We start from the raw sequence: 21,004 nt of genomic DNA on the forward strand, positions 1-21,004 counted from the left end.
ATGTGATTAGAGGGGTCAGTGTAGTGAATCACTGTGTCCTAGAGTGTTTGGAGATGCTTGTCTCTGCATACCGCCCAGCCCAAGTGAGGCGACTGGGGCATGAGCACAGCACTGGGAGGAGAAGGTTAGCTGTCTGATGAGAAGCAGGAGGAGTCAGCCATGTCTGTTTACTGTATGCTTGTGAATGGGCTGCTGTGTGTCTCAGCATCAGGTTTCAAACTCAATAAGGCTCCCGATCTGCTTGCATAAGTCATTTGTGTCTCTGGACAGCCGGATAGCAATTCACATGCTGTTGTCCTGCACAGCCCAGCAGCATGGCAGGAAATGAAGTAATTTCCTCCTCCTACATTTAATTGGCGTGGTGACTGAACACAACGACCCCAGGAAAAGGGGCAGGGAAGTGTGGGGCTGGGGCGGTGACATGACACCACTTTGGGGACTCTCTCTTATAGGCCTACGAAGCACATTGCACCACTGCTATGGTGCGTCACAGATCAGCTGTGTAAATAACCATCCCTCTCGCTCTGTTCGGGGAACCTCACGGCTTCCACGGCAGTGCTGAGTTGCCCGTTTTTTCTCCCCGTTCCCATAAAGGAACTAGAGGCGCGCCGCTGCCGGCCTGCCGCCTTGCTCATCCTTCCCTGTCCCGCTTGAGGAAGAGAAGTAGCGCCCAGCGATGCCATGGCACCGCCCATACCCGCCCCCCCCAACATCACTCCATCATTTCCAAAGTTGCCTGCCAACGCAGCGGAAGGACAGCTAAATATAAAACACAATACAGCCAGGCACATCTCCCTTAAAGAGAGCGGGAGGTGGAAAATGACTGTTCCTCTTCCCTTGTGATAGGAAGACACCACGTCTTCCACATGATGGTTGTCTGCCCACAGACAGAGCCCTGGCATGGTGTGGCTGGTGGCGACGCGTCACAGAGAGGGAGTAACCGTCCGCCGTGGCTCGGCCTGCTCACAATCACCACGTTAAGGTGAGAAGTCAGTGGCCCTCACTTTTAGTAGAGATGTTTTTGTTTTTTTGAGGTCCTATAACGTGTCCCCTTGAAATAACACCGGCACTGGATCGCCAGATGTTTGAGGGCTTTGCACAGATTTGACGGCCTATTCGGGGATCATTAAAAGAACAGATTGGCCTGGAATGGGCAGTTCCACAGACGCTTAGCTAAGCTAAACAGTACATGGGAACACTGGTCTTTTGTTCCAAGGCACTTGCCCCCTGAGCCTGTCATACAGAACATACCCAGCTAATGTACAGCAGTGGCACCACCCTTCCTCAGTCCAAACCACAAAAGTTATAATGCTGCGAGGGCCGCCTATGGGATCTCTATGAAGGCTGTGGCTAGGGCAGATATTATGTAACTTTACCTTGAGGAATTTAAGGGGAAATGTTGGGCTTTTCTATTCCCAAAAGGAGTCAAATCAATATGTAGTGATATGTAGTGTACTCTCTATTCAAATGATGCAGGGTAAGAACGCACCTGTAGAACTGCCATCGAGACGCTCTCCAGTCATGCTGCTCAGAGCCTAGCAGCACTATATTGTCCCGGGGTGCCAAGCAAGTAAAATATGAGCCTCTTTCCTGGACTCCAAAACCACAGTTCTCCAGTGAATTCAAAGCAGCATCACATGTTCCCTTCAAACTGTATCTTCGCCTCTCTTGAGTCTGTAGAGGAGTTGCAGAGATGGGACAAGACTGTAACTACCAATTGGATATCACGAAATTGGGGAGAAAAAGAGGTAAAAGTTCAAAAATAAATAAATAATAAATAAATGACTGTATCTCTAAAGTCTAAGACCAGTATCTACGCCCACCACCTCCTCAGTCCTCTGCAGGCTTTCTATGGGTACTGTATGTGGACACCTGAGCTGTAGAACCTCAACCTCTCCCAGAACCTCAACCTCTCCCATTCTCTGGTAAACATTCAGCCTTTATCTAAACAGAAGCAGCCTAGCCTGGTCCCAGATCTGTTAGTGTTTTAGTAGAGCCAACTGCTATGGTCGTTGTCGATGCTAAACAGATATGGGACCAGGCTAGAGGCAGCCTGCCTGTCTTCACATCTCAGCGTGTGCGAGGCAGATAAATATTTTCCTCCAAAAGCTAAAAATCTTATAAGCAGAGGAGCATCCAACAATCCAACACAGCTCCACCAAACTCCCCCATATTCCTGCAGGCACAGCTGGGTCAAATCTGTTCCCCCCTTCCCTTCCCACCCTCTCATTCCATCCCTTTCTCCACAATCCCAAGCTCAGCCACAACAAAGCGAGCCAGGCCCTGTCCTAGCCCTGTCCTGAGAAAGCCTTTGGTCCCAGGCCAGCCCTCCAGGCCTTGGTTGTCCCTCCGGACGGAGAGTGACATGGCGTCTATGCGAAGTGAGCGGAGGTCCAGAGACAGAGAGGCCTCCTCCCCAGCCACTCCCTGCCGTCAGCACACATCCCAGCAGGGCTGGGACTGATCACATTAACTCATCCTGGGAGTCAGTAGTGCACTGCACTCAGATTCCCCTTTCTCCTCATTGCTCTGGACATTCGACTGACAGTAACAAAACAAACACTAATCAGATCATAGGAAAAGTTCACTCCCTGGGTTGTCACTCTGGCAGAAAAGGCAGCTCTGCCCAGCTTCATTTCTTCGTCTTTTATTTCACTAACTGATTGCTTGTTATACTGCATTTCTATATGCCACAGTGAGGTATGAAAACACCTGTTACTTTGGCACACGGACACTTTAAACTGACAGTGTTACAACTGCTGTGTTTCAAGGTCATATATTGAATATGAGAGGAAGCAGCATGCATTGCATCATGGCTAATATAGTCATTAGTTGCTAGGATCCCGACACACTTTTCACAGCAGCTATTGCAGGACATGAGCCAGCGCTAGCTATGGTTTTATGGTCCAGGGGCCTTGGGGTTGTCATTTGGTAAGGCCTGGAAATCATTCACGAGGCAGTGGCCTGCACCTCCTATATGGCCCTGTTATCAAGGCGCTCTCGGATGCTATGAGCAATCCGATGTGTATCCACCCAGCCAATCAGAGGGGTAGGACGCATTGAGATCATGGCTACCATGTTAGCTGGTTCACCAGCTAGGGCTGACGATGATAGGGGAGCTGGGTTGGGACAGGGGGCTGTGGGTCGAGGGCTTGGTACAGAATATGTTGTAATCCGACCCTAGCTTTCTGAATACCTGAGGCCAGGTTGGTTGCCACACTCATCTGATTGTAAGAAGACTGAAGGGAAAATCCCATGTGGAGGTACAGGGAGCAGTGTTGAGGTTGCTATAGCTTTGTGCTCTTTCAGACTGTACAGATTGAACTGCTTTACTTTCAAGGCACGAATGGGTTGCAAGATGTACTGCGGTTTCGCATATGAATACATGTGTCCTTAGTTTCAATGTAGTTCATGTCTGTATTTTCTTGTCTATATTCTGTCTTGAATCCTTTAGTATCAGCACACTGCATATTTGGTTGGCGGATCATGAACATTTTGCTTTCAATATGTCTGAAACAGTTGGCAAATAGTCTAAATAGCCACTCACTCTCCATTACTGAGGTATTTCCTGACACTTGAGAACAGCCACACAGTCTACTTAGCCGAGCACATACGGGTTTCTTTCTGGAATGAACGCCACAACACCGATGTCCACAAACATAAACTGTCCGTCCTGTTTTCCTTAGCTCCTGGCTCTTTTTTTAAGGACCAGTCCAGAAACAAACAGCCTCAAGGAACAAAGGCTTGTTCTATGTTAAAGGAGGGCCCATCTCTTTACAGAGGGATGGCCTGGTGAGAATGTTACTGCTACTGCTAGTTTCTTAATAAGAAAATGGTGTTAAATATTTACCAGCCTCAACATAACCCTGAAAAGACCTTTAAAATAGGAGAAGTTTCAGTTTTGTGGCATGAGGAAATGAATGAAAGAAACCTACAGTTCCCTACCGGTCATGTCTTTGTGACTTAAGGGGCCGGCTAACAACCACCAACAGTTTGTGCTGACAGCTGAGAGAACAATGCCAGAAAGCGCCGTGTTTTCCCCTAACAAACACAGTCAAATATACAACAAAAAAGGCCTCTTCGCTGTGCGTCAGCTAGGGGGTTCACCCAATAAATAACACACATGGTTGAAACGGACAGAGTGGTGCACACATCCCATTCCTCCTCCGTGGATCCCTCTTTCCTCACTTTCTCCGTACGGCACTCATGCATGGATCCCTGGGGCGAGGTGTAATGGTGTAAAGCTTTGATATGACAGCCTGTATGGCTGAATTTCTAAGGCGATAAAGCCATTCTGTCCTGCTTCACTAGTCTCAGATATGTCATGGGGCCCAGTGGTGCAGGTAAAATGGCATGAACACGGAGAAGCAGCATCTCTATAAAGCCTCCGAATGCGTGACGTGTCCACTGGGTCTTAGCAATTGAGGCATGACGTCAACAGCCTGTAAACAACACATCTCAGTGATATTTTGAGCGTGATAAGATGGTATTTGGACCGCTTGCTTACTGAAAGACCAGGACAAAGAGTGAACATGTCTGATCCTGAGCTCTCAGACGTTTCTGTGCTCTTTGTAAAGCTGGTTAACTGGCCCTCTGCATTCTTTATAATAAAAAAAACCCCAGGTCTGTTGCTGCCACCATAAGCCTTATCTTTCCTCCTCACACAGAGAGACAGGCACAACCTGTTGGTATTAAACATGAAAGCTGATCTCTAGCAGAGCTGACATGGGGGAATACCATTACTGAGTAATATTTGTAAAGCACAGAACTTGATTCCGTGAGTGTGAACTTAACAACCCAGACCATCCCGACTATCCAGACTATCCCGACCATCCAGACCATCCAGACCATCCAGACTATCCCGACCATTAAGCTCTGAATTGTTAAGTTCACACTCACGGAATCAAGTTCTGTGCTTTACAAATATTTAACAGACCTATCATTAGACAATGTTTAGTGTATAATAAGTATTCAATAAAACCTTATTTTTTTCTCCAACATTGGTTATTCTAAGCATAATGGAGTAGCTTTTCAAGCAACCCCATAGTGTGGTTTGTGTGTTAATTATACTCTTTCATACCGGAGATGCCATTTAATGAACAAAGGTGGGTAACGGAACAGCACATATTTAACGGCGAGGAAGGCCAGCGTAATAGTGAATAAAGTCCCAACAGCACCACAACACCACCCTACATCAAACATTTCTGTGGGAAACCCTTTGGTTGGTCCTCCTGCATAGCAATGACCGCATCTCTCAGCAGTGGCCCAGTTGGACCTGGTCTCCTCTATCCCAGCGACATCTTTCTCCCATTGTTTCCAAAGTGTCCAAAAATAGCCCAGACATTGAGACAATGACAACATCATCTCCGTTGTGAAAATAGTAACATACTGCAGGGATTATGGCGGGAATGATTGTTTACTGGAAAAGGGGCTGACACTGTTCTTTCATAGACCTGTGACACATGGAACGCCCAGCTGAACTGAAGTAAACATTGGCCATAGCTATCAACTAACTTTGTGCAAAGAGTGCTTCTCTGTCTGTTGTGGTTGACAGGAGTGGTTTTACTCATTGGTTAAAATGTGATTTAGTGATATATTCCAAGGCAAAATATCAGTTGAAATGTGTGGGTTATTATCAGCCACGATCTCCATTAATTTGACCACTATCTCAACTCCTCAAATGTAATGGTGAGCTAGCATAACCTTACTATTACCAATCAACAGTCATTGACAGTCATCATGTGACCCCCGTTGGAATCCTTCAGAGTGGATCACAGTGCACACTGGCTGACCCTTAGTAACCCAGCGCTCCACTGAGGGCTGTCCTTACCTGAGAGGGGCTCCCTTGGCTTCACCTCCTCCACCACTTCCTCCTCCACCACCTCCTCTTCATGAGACGAGTGGTCGGCCATGGACCCCCTATTCAGCTTGCCCAGGCCCACCATCTTCATGAAGGAGAGCCGGCGGCTGGAAGAGTCGCCCCCCTCGCTCTCTGAGCACAGCTCCCCGTTGGGCAGGCTTTCCTTGCGAAGGCTCTCCCTGCACTTCCCTGCAAATCTGTGCGGAGAAGAGGGGGAGTTAAGGGTTAATTTTTTTTTTGATTTAACCTTTATTTCTCTTAAGGGGGTTAGGTTATAGGAGACGTGGGCTGAGCTCAACATCCTCTACTAAACCACTCCTCAACAGCTTTTCTCTACACCTCTCGTACCTGAGTAAGCTTCCCTCTGAGCTCCGTCGGCCCTTCTTCTTCTTCTCTGAGGTGGGGGTGCTTGCAACGGACCCCTGAGGGGAAGGGGTGGCAGTGCCCTTACTGCGGCCTGACATACGGAGCCCCTTGCCCAGCTTGCCCAGAGTCTTCAGCGGGGACACGCCTCGGATGCGTTCCAGGGTGCCCTTGAACGAACTCCTCCCTGAGCCGCCACGTCTCTCCTCGTTCGCCTCATTCTCATCCTCCTCGTCCTCGAAGGGGTTACGGTCTCGTGGCGTGCCCCCGTCCAGGAGTGAGTGCGCCTGAGTCCATTCCTCACTGTCACTGGGCACCTCAAAGGCGCTGGATTTCAACTTCAGGCTCATCTTGCGAAGGATCAGCTCGCCACGCGTGTTCTCCAACTCCCCGTTCACCCTGCTGCCTCCCTTCAGCCGCGCTGGGAGGTTCTTGAGGATGGGCATGCTTCCACTTGGGGGTTAAACTAAGGAACAGAGAGAGAGAGAGAGAGAGAGATGTGGAATGATTACAGGGGACCTTTTCCAAGAGATGCTTCCATTAAATTGGGCCTGAATGAAACTGATAATACAGTGTCACACATCTTTCTTTGTTCATTATACCAGGCTACCTGATAAGATTTCTTCTGACGCAGCTAATAAAGACAGTTACTAAAGTAACTCAGATATACAGTTTAAGATAAGTCATCTGTTCACCCAATGTTACTGCCCCACGCTTGTGTCGGGTTACGGGAGAGTTCATATATTGGATGATTAACAGCAATCATTCTCTATAAAGAGTCTATCTGATAAAACATTAACAGGTAACCTTCCGCCTTACCACCCAAACAGGAATCACCATGGAAACCCTAACCCTGCTTCCATTTTGGTGGGAAATCGGTTGTGAATACATGTGCTATGTTATCATGGTCATGTGGCTGAGATCCAGGATCTGGGCCTATTTTATTAGGTTTCAGATCCTTGTTCTACTTGTTGATGCGCTATAGTCTTTGATGCCCTTTGACCCTTTTCAAGAAAACATATTTGTTCCTCTCTATGGGCTTCCTGCCACACCGAGAGCCCTGCGATATTTACGGCTGGTGACAAGGGGAAGGGACAACGCTGAATCACTTCCTCTGTGTGTGTGTTCAAAAGCTTTGGGATAATGATGGAGGCCGCTAGTTCCATGCCCTTATTTGGGGGAAATGAAAGTGGCATTTGAGAACATTTGAGTGGGAAGTCCTGAATTTATCAATTGAAAATGCTGAGACATCCTACGCTCACCAATTTACAATGCTCTCCTACCTACTCCTACTGATACTTGATACAAACAAAAAAAGTATTGATTTTGTTCTAATCAATGAAAATTCCTTGATGAATTCTGGGTAAAGTAAAAACTAAGTCAAACATGATGAATGATTAGCCTGGATATAACATATGCTAAAACACATTCCATGTCAGATTAAAAAAATACTTGATTCATGATGTTTCACAATAACGTGAATAGCTTTACACAAATTATTACGGTCAGCGCGTTTTAAATTCCTAAAGAGGACCTATTGTTTTCTGGCTTCCCTAAGTGTTTTAGAATGACAATGCGTCTGGATGCTTTTTCCATGTGGGTAGCTAAGCATTCAAGGATTTCCCTGTGCAATTAGAGAGCCAACCTCCAGGGGAACCACACTGAGAATATTGTGATACCGTATAAGAGCGTTATACACAGCTGTACTTATTTAGACCAGGTCGCCAGCTTGTAAAAAGACCCACCTGTCTGGAGAGGGGAAGTAACCATGGGGCAAAGGAAACTGCTACGACTGAAACGTACAACTGATGACCTGTTTGTGGAAAGGGATATTATATAACAGTGAACCATTTCATTTTTCTTTACACAACATGGACTTAGCCTATACAAGGGCTATATAAGTGATGTGACAGAATAGGCCTGCATATGACTCTGGTTATAAATGTGTTATTACACACCCTTACTAATGAAGTTATATTTTACCCATTTGGTTCAAGGTCATGACTTGCAGAAAATGCAAATGCATATGAGCAAACAACAGGAAGCAAGCCCAACTAGCGGCATGACAACAAGGAAACTGAAAAGATACTGAATAGTTCTGCAAAGCAAATGATAGGCCTATCTTGGACTTCTGGTAGAAAACACAAAGTCTCATGAACAATGGCTTGCTAAATGCACAGATATTCACGGAGGGACATCAACATGAAGCATGATGTTGACAAACCGAGTTATGTAAGCATTGGCGACAGTTGGTGACACTAGTAACACAGATGTCCGATAAGCTTTTTTGAGAGCGGCTGTAACAAGTGGTCCCGTGGACAGCCCTCCTTGTTGTCCATCCCTGCTCTCCCACACCTCCTCATCTACTCAGCTACTAAAGCCACACTGTAATTCCTGCTCTAATTATAACCTAATCAGAGCAGCCATTATGAAAGCAGCAGTTAGATCACTGGGGGAGATACGGGGACCACTTTCCCAGACTAACTCTACTTCCTGTCTCGTCCAGGACCAAGTAGCAGACAAAAGGGACAGGTCCCCTCCCCTCCACCTCTGTAACGGGCCAATGGCACAACTCACCAGCCAGGCCAGGCATTTCTGTTTTGTTTACACACACTATCGAGGGTCTCATCTCTCTTGACACAGATTAACTTCAAAAGCTTGTACATCATGTCCTTCTGGATTGGCTGGATATGTATGACGCCAATGTGTTGTTTATTAGCCATATCAACAAACAACCCTCTTTAATCTCATGTCTTGAATAGGCCTACACTCAGGCTTGACCTCCAGCTATTTAACATTTTAGAGACTAAGAAAAAGGCCTAGAATAAGTTTGAACTGTTGAACTGAACACGATAGTGTGTAATGAAAGACTTCACTGGGTCCAAAGTCCCCTCTCTGAAGACATCTTGTCTCTTCTATGAAGGTCAGAAGGGAGAGAGCGGGCATCAAGCTACTGCAGAAAGGCCAGGCCTGCCGTCAAGATGTGGCAGATATGAGGGGCTCCTCTCCATCTCCATCCTGGCCTAAGGCCACCCAATGAAGGCAGTGGTTAGAGGAGAGTCCCAATATTGTTGGAAGGGCCCCAAAAACATACAGTTTTGTGTAACTTTCCTTGAGGACAGAAACTGTCCTGAGAGCGATGGTGTTATGGAGACTGGCAACATGGGTATGTGAATCCAATAAAACATATTAGCAGCATAGGAAATACCTGTACGAGTAAGTACGATTACTTTGGAAAGGCTGTTTTTTTCCCCTCAATTATTTCCTCATCTACGAGGAAAAATTAATCAACGGGTGATTTCGCCCTTCAGTGTCCTTGATGGGCCAGATTTAATCTCAATCAAGGCTTCCAATCTCAGTGTTGGCTTTGAACAATGAGCTCGAATACCTTACCTGTCATCAGGATCATATTAAGTGATGAAGCAAAGCAGCTCACTTTCACATCAGCATTGCTCAGTAGTTGCAACAGCTAACACAATGGCTATGTGAGTCCTATAAGACTTCGGCAAAGATTGTGTTTTTTCCATGACATGTCCCTTATTTCAACATATTTAGGGCAGTAAATTGTTAACTGTTCTCTGGTAGACCCATGTCTAAATACACAGTGCTGGCTGTGAGCAGATCTAAAGGAAGGGGACCCCCCCAAAAACCGAATTGAACTTTCTGGATTTTCTTCTGCAGTAAAAAAAATCTGTCACAGTCAGCTCATTTTGAGTTAAATTCTCCTGAGAGTGCAGAGGAATACATCATGAATCTCTTGAAAATGCTTGAGTTTATAAAGAGAGTCAAGCTCAGGGTTCAGCATTAGAGACTTTTCTGATCAATATTTATTCCACAAAGGTTGTCTCAGGCCCAACCTTCGTAGAATAAATATGATTTATGAACGAATCAGATTAGTCTCTGACACAGAACCCTGAGCTTGACTCTTTAAAAACTCAATCATTTTCAAGAGATTCAGGAATCTAAAACTAGCTACAGATTGTAACACCAGATAATGTGATTTAACATTTTTGGGGGTTAAATTGTCTAGTATTACAAACTGTAGTTTGTCATAGTCTACTGCCACCAAAACATTACACAAAAACTGAAAATCGGAGATGATCTCTGCAAAAACCTTTCAATTAAAATATAGCACTTTGTTTCATCATACACAACATAACAACACTGAAAAATAATGAATACAATAACAACGTGTAAATGTACCACATTTCCCTAGACACTACTGTTTGTAGGTTAATGCCATTTGTCAATGTCATCAGTGTCAGTCCATTAGTGACAAAATCATAATGAATATCCAATAACAGTCAGAGAAACACACAACAGATGAATCTACTTACATGATTCATGATTGCTCGCTTATTAAAAACATGCACCAAAAATACAATAAAAAGTGAAATCCTAGAACTAGTCACAAACCAAGATACGGTTGTCTCGTCAGGTGAGAGACTGTTGCGCTCAGTGCGCTGCTGTAAGTTCTATAAAGTGTACACCCTTTATTTTCTGTGGGCTGGCTTCTGGACGAGGAGCCTATCGCAGTGGCGCGGAGCAGCAACCCTGGCATCGCGCAAAGGCATCGACAGCAGTGCGACTGAGGTCTCTAGAGTTGCTGTCAGAATCAAGTTAATACGTTCTCTCTTACAGTCGTGTAATGCCACGTTGTCTTTTCCGCACGTTTCCAATAAAACAGTATACTTGGAAGAAAAAACATAGACGGGATTCCCCTGGAATTTCCAGTCAGGTTTACAGTGCTACGTCACTGTCACATTATGACCCAGGATCAGCCAATGGCTTGAGCTTCTGGCAGTCATCCCGACTGATGATTTATTAGGAATGTAGACAGTTTATTCACAAAACAGATGCATGACGAAATGTTATAATGTGTTATGCATCGCATTATTGTGTTATGCAAGCCTACCTTTGTCTGTTCTGTGAGAGTGACACCCTCTGCAGTCTACATAAATAGGATGCTATCATAATGAACACTGATGGCAATATTCCATGATGGAATATTGTGGGGTAGGTGGTGCTATAGAGTTATAATTGAATCCTAACATATATTTTGCCAAAAGAAAATGTCCATTAAGATTGAACTCAAACGTTCACCTTGTGCCTTGTGAACGAATGGTCAATGTCCTGTCTCTGCCCTTCTCTCTGGCCTCACTGGCCTGTAAGTTGTCCAGAACAAACGGCCTCAGCACGCGCTGAAAGGAAGTCACTCAAATATATATCAGTTCACTCTCAAAAAGACAATAGGAGTTGTGTACGAGTGCATCATGGCGGGGTACATTTCATTTGTGGCAGCCAATGAGGACGCCATTGTTTGGAGCGGTGTTGTACGAAGCACCCCAGACTACACAAACTCCAGTTTTACTCTCAATTCTGGCACTCAGTAAAACATTGAGAAATCAGTTTGAGCCTGGGAGGCTGAGAGTACAGTAAACAATTGGGAAAAGCTTAGCCGCTGATGTATTGATGTATAAACAAAGGATTGTCCCGAGAGTGCCCTTTCAGCCTGGCTGACCTGGAAAACCATCTTAAAGTTCTACAAGGTTAAATCATGGGGGCAAGTCAAAGAGTCTAATACACATGAATTATAGAATAGGTATAGTTTCTCGTAAGTGTTTTTTGCACAACACTCACCAAACAAGCATCAAGCTTTTAGTGATTTTGACTTTGAAAATGGATGGTGATACTGATTAACCTGGGCTGCTGCCGGACACAGACTCTGAACCGGAATAGTGAGTGGCCACCACCAGTCACCTTGGCTAACGCAGTTGGCCTGCAGTTCTTTAAGGACAGTTGTGTACTCAGTTACCCCACCTCACATAGTGCTAAGTCATGCTGGAATGCCAGAACTTATTTGTCAGAGACAATGAGTTGCATGAAGATACACTACACCAGGGGTGTCAAGCTTATTCAATGAAGCCATACACAACCAGGTGAGGGGAGTTCCTTACTAATTAGTGACCTTAATTCATCAACCAAGTACAAGGGGGGAGCGAAAAACCTGCAGCCACTCAGACCTCAGTGGAATGAGTTTGACACCTGTGCACTACAGCAAGGATTTACCCTCGCTGAGATAATTTGAGAATGTCACTAAATGGATTGCACACCATATACGGCAGGTAGCCTAGCAGGTAAGCGTGTTGGGCTAGTAACCGAAAGATTGCTGGTTCGAATCCCAGAGTCAACTAGGTGAAAAGTCTGCCAATGTGCCCTTGAGCAAGGCACTTAATGCTAATTGCTTATGTAAGTCGCTCTGGATAAGAGTGCCTGCTAACTGACTAAAACGTCAATGTAATACAGTTCTGAATAGTCTCCCAGGCCAGAATCAGGGTGCTCTGTATGCTCCAGTGTCTGGAAGTAGAGACTAAGTACTGCATGGATATGAGAGTTGGAATGAACTTTGCCACCTTTCAGCATTCCGTTGAGTGAGTCCTCCAATGTCCTGTCCCAAGTAGCCAAACAAATGAATTACAGAGCAGTGATTGGATCTGTCTGAGTGGAAACACTTTGAGCACACCACTAGTTGGGTCTGTTCCTGTTGATTGGCGTGTGGGTGGTGAGAGGGACAGGAAACATAGCCACTGGCAGCACATCTAAGGTGTGCTGTGAATACAGAGTGGCTATTTGTGTGCCTTGGCTTCTATATAGAGGAGCCCGCAATTGGAGTGTATTTCAGGCTTTAGGGAACAGGACATAGCGCTGCATAAGATTGCCTTCTTCATTGTTAAGTACAACATTTTCTCTCTGTCTCTCTACCCTTTTCCCCAAGCTGTCACTACAGTTCACCTTGGCAGTGTTTCAGCGGTTTCGTAACGGCCCCCAAGTATTATTTTGGTTTTAGATAGTGAGTTATCTTTAGGTCATCTTCATGACTGTGGAATGGATTCCATATCTCTATCATCTCAGCGGCTTTCACTCTAGGATTGAAAAGATAGGCAAAAGAATGAGGGCAGCTCTAGTAGCTCAATATTTCTTGATGTAGAAGCTCTGCCACTGAGGTTCTGGAATTCCTAAACGAACAAGATTGTATGCCATTAGAAAAGGGTTCCCGTCTTCTGCGTTAACTTTCACATTCTCAACCCATGCATATTGTGCAGTGGCATCTGCATTCACATGTTTGACAAATGGGCAGGTAACATTTTTCTTCAGGATAAGCTAAAATATACTAAAAACAAATCTTTATAAACCACTCTGTCCACACAACCGCTCTCTGTGTGTGTTTCTCCAAAACCACAGACCGCTGGTATGGCCCTGGAACCACTGCCAAGCCACTCAAGGCTGGATGACACTAGGCGCAGACGTCAGTTCATTGTCTAGTTTTGATTTACAATTTTGTTAAGTTGTCAACTAACATGAATTTCATGTGAATTCAAGAAAAATATTCACCATGTCACCCTCTCTGGCCAATCAGGACATTTTCCTTGTTTGTCGTCATGGTTATGTAACCTTCCACAAGGTAGCACCTGTGTGTGGGAACAACGGGGGGCGCTCCAATCATAGCCTGCCTGCATCCTGCACTGATCGCCCCACACAGGCCACGGGAAGCCCCCTCGGAGCACCTCTACCAACCCACACTGAGTGAAGGGCCCCTATTGAATGCCCTCTCGGTTCACCAGTCTCAGTGCATCAATCTGTCTCCTGTCCCACTCAAACACACACAGCCAACAGCACAGGAGGAATTACGGTTATCCTTTATTCACGCTGACTGCAGTAAGTAGCATCCTGGTGCTTCACGATTCACCCATCTGGGGAGCGGATAGACGTCAAACTCGTTCCCTGACCTGAAGAGGTTCAGAGTGTTCTAATTCAATGCTAATTCAGGTGGACGGCAGAGGGATGTAGCCAGCTCATCACTCAGCAGGCGAGTCAATTGTAATGTAGACTGTTGGAAAAAAAGGATAAAAAAAGGATCCCACAGAACCATTGTGGTTATCAAAGGGTGTGCTGTAATGGCTTGGTGACAAATGTAATTATGTACAGTATACTCTCACACATCCCATGTTTCTCTTTCGGTCTCTGTCTCTCTCTGTCTCAGCTTTTCCTTCCTGAGTTAAACTCTTTTTCAATCATGGCATTGGTACCGCTGACCTTGGCAACATGACCACCATGTCCTGAGTTTGGCAGGCAGTTCTGTCCCTGATGTTGAGAATGAAGTTGCTCTTTTTTTTGTCAAGTTTTGCATTGCTTACTGTTGTTTACTGGATATATGACACTGTAAAAATAGAACGTCTCAAAACGCCATGATTGTGTAATGAAACCATGAAAAGTAGTGCACCTAAGCTGAGATCTGGTGTTTGAATGTAAACCCAATGGAAGTGTTCTGATACACTGAATGGGTTTTAAAAATGAATAGAAGTACTCTGAAACGGCCAAAGTGGTTCTTCAATCTGAATATTGGGGTTTTTAAGAGTGTTGTGAAAACGCTTTTTTGTTGTTTCAGTGCATGTAAAAGGCAGCATCAAAACACATTGGAATTCTATTTGAATTTTAACCACACAGTAAAATAATATTCAGAGGCGAATGTTATTTTACCAAAACATTTAAGAATAAATCCAACTTAATATGTTGCTCAAAATGTAAGTGTCTTTTATGAGGATAACCAAAGATAGAGAAAATTTAGTTATTGAACTCATTGGAAGTCTCTGGTTTAATCTCCTTGCACTTCCTATCTTACAACGTGGCTGTTTTTAGAGGATTGTGGGTAATATTTTTTTTTGACATTCTTATATACACAATGTTGCATGCATGTTTGTATTATTAGTATTAATAAGCAGCTTGTTGTGCCATGAGGTGTAATTAATCATGATGAATGGATATCAGAATCGTCAGGAAAATTGACGTTCAATAATGAGAGAACTCATTCCCATATTTCCAACTTCAAATGGTGGCGGCAAATACAGTATCCTGCAATACTTGCTGTAAAAACTCTAGTTACTGCTAGTAGTTTGAATACTGTACTTGACAATGCCTGTCAAAAAAGTATATAATGTCAAATTATCAAATATATAAAACAATATTAAACATGAAGACATTTCAGAAAAAGTATCTAATTCTGCAATAGACAGGATTCAAAACATCATAAGGATTATGTGTTTCAATACTCCATCAAAGTTAAGGTTTCATCTCCTTCAAGTTGGTGGCAGCTCAGTTGTCACTAGTTTTGTTGTTGCAAAGCACACATTTGTAACAGTGTAGTTATCCACTTAACACACTTTATAGCCTGAAAACATTGTACTATCTCTCATATGGTACTGTGACTGCTATGACTACTATAGTATGTTATATTACACCATGTAGCATCATTAAGGCCAGACAGAAACTCTTACATTATACGTTTTGAAGTACTGGTCAGATCGTTCAACATTGAAATCCCTAGTGGGCACAGGTCTTGTTCCTTTGAACTGTCCAAACTTGAATTGCCTAGGTGTACCTGTCCCCACAGTTGTATTAAGGAGTGAATAATGGGGGCCCTGGTTACATAGTGCCTCACTGTAAGACATCTCACAAGAAGGCTTATACAGGCCACTTGAAAAAGAGACTGGGTCTCAATGGGCTTTTCCTGGTTAAATAAAGGTTAAACAATCAAAAATAGGACTGTAGGCCTATATTAAGCTACTGTTCATACGACTCATCTTTAGACTTTGTCATTGTTGCTCTAATGTTTCTAGAAAAAGTGACTTTGATTTTCCCGTGACCGTGCATGAGTCACAAACACGCAGGAACAAACAGTGCAGACGACAACAGAGATTCCCTGATGGACGCTCAGATAACCATCAATGAATCATCAGACGGCTGCTCCCTTAACCCTGAACATGTGGTCAGCGGTCAGTGTAGTTCAAATTTACTACACCGCATCAAACAAGGCATTCATACCGTTGAAACATTGGTTAAAACGGCACCAGAGTTACAGCTTCACCCACAGAATTCAGTTACATTGTTTTACTTAGCCAGAGAAAACATGATCAAAACATCCAACAGATGAACAGCTGTGGGTCGTCCACTATGTGGGATGTTTCTAGATGGACTAAACGTTAAGAGAATCTGATCTGTATGTATATTCATGTAGTTATCTAGGCATGGCTTTCCTGATCCACAAGGCTTTGGAGCCCTGTACGTATTATCAACATGCTAACAAAATACTGATCTTGGAGGAAGTTGTATTTAAATGATGTTATTGCATAGACTATAGTAGAGACACAACAACAGATGCATAAACATACCATACAGACTATACATGAAACAACAGTGACATGCTGTATGACTCTTAAGAAAGCATCCACTGAATACCGCCGCTCACTGGTCTCTCATTGGTCTCCGCTCTGCTCTCTATGAGTGGGTGAGGACACTTGCCTCCGAGGGGAGCTCTGACCGGAGCCCAGCCAGACCAGGGACACCCCGGACAACATGAAACTGAGATGAAAAGTCTCATATGGTTTCACCCGGGCCCAGAGTCCAGCTCTTACCTTGTTATGCTGTTAAGAAGAGGATCCCCGTGGTTCTCACATCAGTGGCATCCCTGGGCCACACGGGCAATGTAACTGGTCGAAGTGTGTGTGTGAGTTGCTGTGTCCTCGTAGGTCCGACAGCTCAGAAGTAATGCCTGCTTCTCTGTTCCAGAGGCTCGTCTGGACTCCAGGGCTGGCGTTGGCCATTTCCTGGCTATAGCGCAAGATGCTTTTTCCTGAGGAAGCGGGCCATCCCATTTTTGCCCCCCCCCCCCACCGCCTCCTCCTCCACAGCGAGATACAGGCCCCTCAGGGAGAGAGGCTGATTATACTAATTGCCTTTGGTTATTGTGGCTAGACTTTCATTTAGTATATTCATTTGTTTGTTTGTATTAGACCCGTATGTATGTTGAAACACCCCTTTCATAGAGATGGTCTATTTTAAGTCACTAACCTTAGGCTACCCCCTAAGCCCTATCCGCTGGCCATCAGGATGGAAGCGAGCCCACATGGAGCTGAAACGGATCTGTTTTGGAGTATTCTCCCGTTACCTCGTTGTCTTTCACTTTGTTTATGAACTTATTCTCCAATGAACACACCTACACACGGATGTGGTCATAGAGTTCATGTGTACGCTCTTTGTTTGAGCCCCATGTTTGTTTATGTGCTTTGAGCATCTGTGAGACTTTAGGATGTATTGATGCTGTGGAACAATGCACTTGGAGTTCTAACCCTTTACTGTATACTGTTTGTCCAGCCTACATAATAGCCTCAGTCTTTAGGAGCATGAACCATCAACCAATAACTCATTGATCCTTGGTTCATGATACAGTTGAAGTCGGAAGTTTACATACACCTTAGCCAAATACATTTAAACTCAGTTTTTCACAATTCCTGACATTTAATCAGAGTAAAAAATCCCGGTCTTAGGTCAGTTAGGATCACCACTTTATTTTAGGAATGTGAAATGTCAGAATAATAGTAGAGAGAATGATTTATTTCAGCTTTTATTTCATTCATCACATTCCCAGTGGGTCAGAGGTTTACATAGACTCAGTTAGTGTTTGGTAGCACTGCCTATAAATGGTTTAACTTGGGTCAAACATTTCGGGTAGCCTTCCACAAGCTTCCCACAATAAGTTGGGGGAATTTTGGCCCATTCCTCCTGACAGAGATGGTGTAACCGAGTCAGGTTTGTAGGCCTCCTTGCGAGCACATGCTTTTTCAGTTCTGCCTACACATTTTCTATAGGATTCAGATCAGGGCTTTGTGGTGGCCACTACAGTACCTTGACTTTGTTGTCCTTAAGTCATTTTGCAACAACTTTGGAAGTATGCTTGAGGTCATTGTCCATTTGGAAGACCCATTTGCGACCAAGTCTTTAACTTCCTGACTGATGTCTTGAGCTGTTGCTTCAATGTATCCACATAATTTTCCTGCCTCATGATGCCATCTATTTTGTGAAGTGCACCAGTCCTTCCTGCAGCAAAGCACCCCCACAACATGATGCTGCCACCCCCGTGCTCCACAGTTGGGATGGTGTTTTTTGGTTTGCAAGCATCCCCCTTTTTCCTCCAAACATAACGATGGTCATTATGGCCAAACAGTTCTATTTTTGTTTCATCAGAAGAGAGAACATTTCTCCAAAAGCCACGATCTTTGTCCCCATGTGCAGTTGCAAACCGTAGTCTGGCTTTTTATGGCGGTTTTGGAGCAGTGGCTTCTTCCTTGCTGAGCGGCCTTTCAGGTTATGTCGATATAGGACTCGTTTTACTGTGGAAATAGATACTTTTGTACCTGTTTCCTCCAGCATCTTCACAAGGTCCTTTGCTGTTGTTCTGGGATTGATTTGCACTTTTCGCACCAAAGTACGTTCATCTCTAGGAGACAGAACGTGTCTCCTTCCCAAGCGGTATGACAGCCGCGTGGTCCCATGGTGTTTATACTTGCGTACTATTGTTTGTACAGATGAACGTGGTACCTTCAGGGGTTTGGAAATGTCTCCCAAGGATGAATCAGACTTGCGGAGGTCCACAATTCTTTTCTGAGGTCTTGCCTGACTTCTTTTGATTTTCCCATCAAGCAAAGAGGCACTGAGTTTGAAGGTAGGTCTTGAAATACATCCACAGGTATAACTCCAATTGACTCAAATGATGTCAATTAGCTTATCAGAAGCTTCTAAAGCCATGACATCATTTTCTGGAATTTTCCAAGCTGTTTAAAGGCACAGTCAACTTAGTGTATGTACACTTCTGACCCACTGGAATTGTGATACAGTGAATTATAAGTTAAATAATCTGTCTGTAAACAATTGTTGGAAGAATTACTTGTCATGCACAAAGTAGATGTCCTAACCAACTTGCCAAAACTATAGTTTGTTAACAAGACATTTGTGGAGTGGTTGAAAAATGAGTTTTAATGACTCCAACCTAAGTGTATGTAAACTTCCGACTTCAACTGTACAATGGTTTATCAATTGTTCCACCAATTGGGTGCCTTTTGAGTAGTCACCTATTTTTAACATTCTGTCACAAAGAGCACACAAAAAATGTGTTTCCCCATTTCAAGAGGTAAAAAAAAGAGAGACTATATTAAGTGCCTATTAAGTAACAGGATTGATTATTTCATCTTAAAACAGATGTAAATTCCCTTGTGATGGGGGAATGGAAGTTCGTTGTGTGCAACAGGACTGACATGTTATGTTACATTTATAGCCTGTCTAACTATGGGTAACAGGGCTGACATGTTATGTTCGACCCGCTCATTTTCCCACCACAAAACACCAGAAAATGGCCAAAAAGAGTAGAACCAGCTCACCTGTTTTTACACTAAGATTTGACTATTAGATGTTCAATGTTTATTTTGAAAAAAATATATTTTACAAGGAATAGTTTCACTACATTAAAACGAGAGTTCAGTTCACCTAACAGGGTTGACTTTAAAATGAGGGACAGACATAAATGAATCGCTAATCACATGAAATAAATAAGAATTTTCAGAATTGACTTTGTCAAAGCTACAAAATAACTAGGGTTTTACAAGGATGGTGAAAACTTAAGAGGAATGTGGGGATTAAGCAGGTTCCTAGAAGTCACAGAGGGTGTCAAAATGCTGAATTTTGGCACTTTAGTTAGTCTTTATTCGTATTTAAAATCAGATGTATTGAATTATCTATGTGGTCTATATTAAAGGGCACATTTATTCATATAACCGGCTTTTAAAATTCAATATTGCCGCACAATTTCTACTTAAAATAGCAAAGGGACGCAAAAGGCACTCATTTCGTGGAACGACCCTTATACCAAACCATCATGACTGTCAAGGGGGAAAGTTCACTTCACAAGTTCATCTGATTCCATGATCATGACACGACACATGACGACATTTCTAAATATGCACCTTACAGACCAGAAGTCCTTAATTCCAGGTGGAATTTGTCATGTTTACACAACAAATATAGTCAAAGGTATGTTGACAGCACACACACACACACACACACACACACAACTGTGAAGGTGACGAGGAGCCTGGTTAGTCTGTGACTGGTGGATCAGACAAGCTTCAGCAACAAACAGGCATATACATACACAAGAGCGTTTTTGAGCAATGCAAAATTCCACAGTAAATTGGGAAATTGAGGCTAATGACGGTAGCATGATGCTGCGCTAAAAGGAGGTGTAGCATGATGTACTACAGTACCCATAATGCTCTGTAAGCATATCTGGTTTTATCTTACTAAAGATGTTCCTGAAGCTGACTCGATGGTGTCCCGTCTCCTCGTTAATACAATGAGAAAGGAAATGTTGACTTCTGTTCTCCTGCCATCTACAGGCTATTCCAATGAACCATGACAGTCTGTCAGATTAGATAGTATTGGACTGGATTGAGTAAGGGTTCATACTGTAGGATTGCTGTGATCAAGTTATGGGTGCTTGAAAAATCTGACCCGTCTCTGCTTTTACATGCATCATTGCACTGACACTTCACTTAGCATCATAGGCTACTATCTGTCTACCCTCAGTCACACCCTAGCAATCTATTTACAGTGATGGTAAATGGGTTGACCATTATTGGATTACATAAACACCCTGTTTCCAAAAGGTGTGTAGAGTAGACTGTCACGCCAAAATGTAATGTTGTTGTAAATTACTGCTCAGTACATTTAGCCAGGAGAGGGCGCTGTTTAGCCATAAGTCATATCTAAAAAATAAAACAATTAAATTAAAAAAACACATTGGCCAACACTATGTTGCGGTAATATGTAAATACAGCCTCTAATCTATAAAACACTATACTGTATGAATCCTAAAGATTTAAAGTTACTCTTGGA

The 21,004-nt window shown here is 43.8% G+C and overlaps 1 protein-coding gene across 3 annotated transcripts in view; it reads right to left on the bottom strand.

The window, feature by feature from the left end:
* The window catches only part of LOC139549067 (tumor necrosis factor alpha-induced protein 2-like), a 32,539-nt gene extending 15,706 nt beyond the window's left edge, over nucleotides 1-16,833 (bottom strand). The window contains exons 1-4 of one of the 3 annotated variants that reach the window (XM_071359172.1): nucleotides 10,561-10,840; nucleotides 7,969-8,036; nucleotides 6,209-6,689; nucleotides 5,831-6,057 (exon numbers count right to left, since the gene is read on the bottom strand). In XM_071359172.1, coding sequence (XP_071215273.1) covers nucleotides 5,831-6,057; nucleotides 6,209-6,669 — 688 coding nt within the window. In that variant the 5' untranslated portion in view covers nucleotides 6,670-6,689; nucleotides 7,969-8,036; nucleotides 10,561-10,840. Of the gene's footprint in view, nucleotides 1-5,830; nucleotides 6,058-6,208; nucleotides 6,690-7,968; nucleotides 8,037-10,560; nucleotides 10,841-16,692 lie in introns of those variants that run through there. The other 2 variants (XM_071359173.1, XM_071359171.1) reach the window with 2 other exon arrangements.
* Nucleotides 16,834-21,004: the final 4,171 nt, after the last annotated feature.

The sequence above is a fragment of the Salvelinus alpinus genome, chromosome 22 (genome assembly GCF_045679555.1).
Source record: "Salvelinus alpinus chromosome 22, SLU_Salpinus.1, whole genome shotgun sequence".
Taxonomy (NCBI): domain Eukaryota; kingdom Metazoa; phylum Chordata; class Actinopteri; order Salmoniformes; family Salmonidae; genus Salvelinus; species Salvelinus alpinus.